Source organism: Oratosquilla oratoria, unplaced genomic scaffold (assembly GCF_046742065.1).
Source record: "Oratosquilla oratoria isolate Oo_2021 unplaced genomic scaffold, ASM4674206v1 SCAFFOLD279, whole genome shotgun sequence".
In the NCBI taxonomy this organism is placed as follows: domain Eukaryota; kingdom Metazoa; phylum Arthropoda; class Malacostraca; order Stomatopoda; family Squillidae; genus Oratosquilla; species Oratosquilla oratoria.
The window spans coordinates 120,001-124,057 of NW_027467630.1; the positions used below are offsets into that span (position 1 = coordinate 120,001).

The window sequence follows — 4,057 nt, forward strand, 5'->3', positions numbered from 1 at the left end:
TTTTGAATTCTAATGTTTAAGGGTTTGGCAGTTTGACCTGTGTAAAATTGATTACACGTTTTGCAAGGAATTTTATAAATACACACTTTTAAACCTCAAAATACTATTGTTGATGAGCCAATGTTTTACTGTACTATTATTCTTAGAAACTAGGTTTACGTTAAATCTTTTTAATGATTTTGTGACACTAAACAATTTTCTTGAAATGGCAAAATTAAAACATTATGATAACTAAAAGATCATTTTGGTTGAGGAGTTAAAATGGTTTCCTTGCAAAACTGTAAGCAATATCAAGGCATTGTTTAGGGTATTTTGATTTTAGTTTACTAAAGTCCAAAGATGATTTATCATTCTAACTTCATGATGAACTTAATAAGCATGTTCTTCCATTGCCATCATATACATTGATTGAACTAATTAAGGTTTGTGTTATAGATTGTAAGTTCCAATTTATGGGTAAAATCTATTCCCAAAAATTTGGCATGAGGATGGGAAACCCTTTATCCCCTGTTTTGAGTAATTTATACATGGATTTTTTCAAACTAAAATATTACATAAAATCTAACCTCCCAATATCCCTTGGCTTAGGTATATTGATGACATTATATGTCTTTGGCCAGATGATAAAGATGTGCATGAAGTTTTTAACCAAATTAGATACCCTTGTTGATTCAATTAAATTTGCTTTAGAAAATGAGAAAAATAGAAACTTACCGTTCTTAGATTGCACTATCCTACGTCATGACAACAGCCTTAAATATAAAGTATATCGTAAACCAACCAATGTAAGCTCATATATTCATTATTATTATTCTCATCTAAGTAGTATTAAACTTTCAGTTTTCTCTTCTATGTTTCTTAAAGGTTTCCGTATCTGCATTCCTGAATTTATTGATGATAAAATCAGAAATGTTTTTAACATTGGGCTAATACTAAAATATCATAAACAATTCCTTGATATTGCTTACAATTTTGGAAGGAAACCATTTTTAACTCCTCAACCAAAATAATTTTTTAGTTATCATAATGTTTTAATTTTGTCATTTCAAGAAAAATGTTTTAGTGCTACAGAATTATTAAAAAGATTTAACGTAAACGTATTTTTTAAGAATAATAGTACAGTAAAACATATGCTCATCAACAATATTATCAAAGTAAAAAAATTATGCATTTATATAATATCTTGCAAAACGTGTAATCAACTTTATATAGGTCAAACTGCCAAACCCTTAAACAATAGAATTAAACAACACAACATAAGAAGAATGTTAGGTATAATCTTAAGTGAACTGTCCTTGTTCCTTCTTCATGTATATATAAACTATGTATTTCTCTTCAAATATGTACTTTTTGCACTGAAGATGTAATATACGAAAGCGCTCTGCTTCGTTAGTTTAATTTTCTAAGTGGCCTTCTGGGCATTAGTGAACACACGTACCTATGTTCTTATTAGCATGTGTATGTGTGTGTGTATTCACACACACACACACACACACACACACACACACACACACACACACACACACACACACACACACACACACACACACACACACACACACACACACCTACACACACACAAACACACACACACACACACACACACACACACACACACACACACACACACACACACACACACACACACACACACACACACACACACACACACACACAAACATATATATATATATATATATATATACACATATACATATATATATGTATATAGATATGTATATTTATATACATATACATATACATATACATATACATATACATATACATATACATTGTAGCGATGCTACTATTGGCGAAGAGAAAGAGGTTTTGGTGAGTTCGTCTCCTTTATTGGAAGGTACGAGTGAATTGATTTTACATGCGGCGGAAGCCGATATATATACTACGTGGGCAAGTTACCTGTGGTGCGTAATTAGGTAATTGCACTAGGTTCGGTCGGGTCAAGCAGGGTCGCGCTGGCAGAGAAGCGTCAGGTCGTGACCATCAGTCACGTTCCCTGCCACGGGACTTGTTGCGGCGCCACGTGACTTTTCGTGGCGCCACGTGACTTGTCGCGGCTGTACAATACTCCACGTGGCTTGTCGCGGCTGTACAACATATACAAATACATATACATAGTATATATATTTACATGTGCTTATATATGGATAAATTTACACTTTAGTCGATTTCCAGTCCACTTTTGACACTTGTGATCCTCAACTCTTTATCATAATTTAGTATCATCGATGCACGATTTATGTTAGGAATATATATTTACATTACGGTAAGAGATATCCAAATATCGAAGTTAGTATCCATGTAGAAGTTTTACTTTTAGAAATAACTTCCTCTTTATGATTGTTCAGCCATATGTTAATTCAGTTCGGCAGGTCAATTGTTCTTGTATGCAGAGCAAATGTAATTTCTAGTTTAACATGTTGGATAGTATGAAAATCTTTTTTCGAGATCAGATATATCAAAACTACACAACGTTTTTTCCTAGTTTGAGACAATTTGTTGTAAAGTTACGTTGAACAGCTGTAATCATAAAAAGTAAGAATATAATATGTATTAACTTCTGATTATATAAAGATTGAACAAAAATACTACCAGAAAACTTTCTCCAAAATCTATCCTGTATTTTGATATGTAGCAACAAGGATAAGTTTTGCTATGATCTATTTTTTTTTTTTTTTTTTTTAATATTGATTCTAATTTTCCATTTCCAGCTGTTCGGGGGCATGGTGGTACAATAGATGCCATAGATCAAACTTAAATGGAAAGTACCTCCAAGGCCAGAACCAAAAGCCCGCCAAAGGTGTGGTGTGGGAAGACTGGCGTGGACACTACTATTCCTTGCGCACCGCGGAGATGAAAAGCCGGCCAGCCTTTCCCGACATGTAGTTCTCTGGTGAAAATCAGTATAACCTTTCTTTCCTATGACCGGGCTCAGATCCGTAACTCTGTATGTTCTTTTGTGTGACCTTCATTCATTTGTGCAATGTCTGCAGAGAAAAGCAATAAACGAAGGCTCCTCAATATAAATAGATAACATTTCTGGACTGTGTGTGTAAATAGGTACAACACAGACTGATCTATATTAAATTTCGAAAAAAAAATCGTTGTCCCTGGATTTTGTCGTCGTAATACTCGTTTTGAGAATCCATGACGTCTGAGTCCAAGTCCAAACCTACGCCAAATGTTTCCATGACCGAACCTAAGACCTGGTGAGAGATATTCCATGTATGGTCTTTGGATTCAAAGTCAAAATCAATATCTGAATCAATTCATTACAATCAATGACCAGGTTTTAGATTTTTACTGTTATGAATTTATCAACCTGTTAGAGCATCCTTGACAAGGACAAATTTTCTCTACAGACCCAAATAGACATTACAGAAACCTATTTCTGATGAACACAAATGATGATGATATCAAAAGCATATCTTTGTACACAGAATAAGCATTATGTAATGGAATTGTAGCTTTCAGTTTTAACCGTTTAAGTTTTAAAATATTTCATCAGATTACTATTCCATTATATAGAGGAGAGATTGAAATTATGTGTATTTGTTATGTACAATTTTTTAGCAGGTACAGTTGTAATTTGTAGTGGCATCCTTTTAGCATTTATTGTATACTATGTAAATCAACAATTATTACAGGTTTATAGGTGTTGTAAAAGGGGATTTGTGGACCATTTGCTCCATTGAGTCTCCAAGCGCTATTTGCTTAAAATCACATATATATTTTTCACACAATGCAACTTTTCTTTTGGCCCCACTTAACTCCACTGGTGAAAATGTGGACTATAGAGAAGTGTACACTAGTTAATCAAAAGCTTTTGATACCGTCCCACACGAAATCTACTTACTAAATTAGCTTTGCATGGAATAAGTGGTAGCCTATTAGGTTGGACTAGTAATTGGTTGAAAGGTCGAAAACAGAGAGTTGTTTTAAATGGAAAAACTTCTGGATGGAAAAGTGTTGCAAGTGGAGTTCCTCAGGGTTCCGTTATTGGGCCACTTATATTCATAGTATATATAAATGATAT

At 33.6% G+C, this 4,057-nt stretch overlaps 1 protein-coding gene across 1 annotated transcript in view; it reads left to right on the forward strand.

Annotated features, from left to right (window-relative positions):
- The window catches only part of LOC143023028 (microfibril-associated glycoprotein 4-like), a 9,059-nt gene extending 5,853 nt beyond the window's left edge, over positions 1-3,206 (forward strand). The window contains exon 3 of the mRNA XM_076181476.1: positions 2,733-3,206. Within this exon, the coding sequence (XP_076037591.1) occupies positions 2,733-2,907 (175 nt within the window). The 3' untranslated portion in view covers positions 2,908-3,206. The remainder of the gene's footprint in view (positions 1-2,732) is intronic.
- Positions 3,207-4,057: the final 851 nt, after the last annotated feature.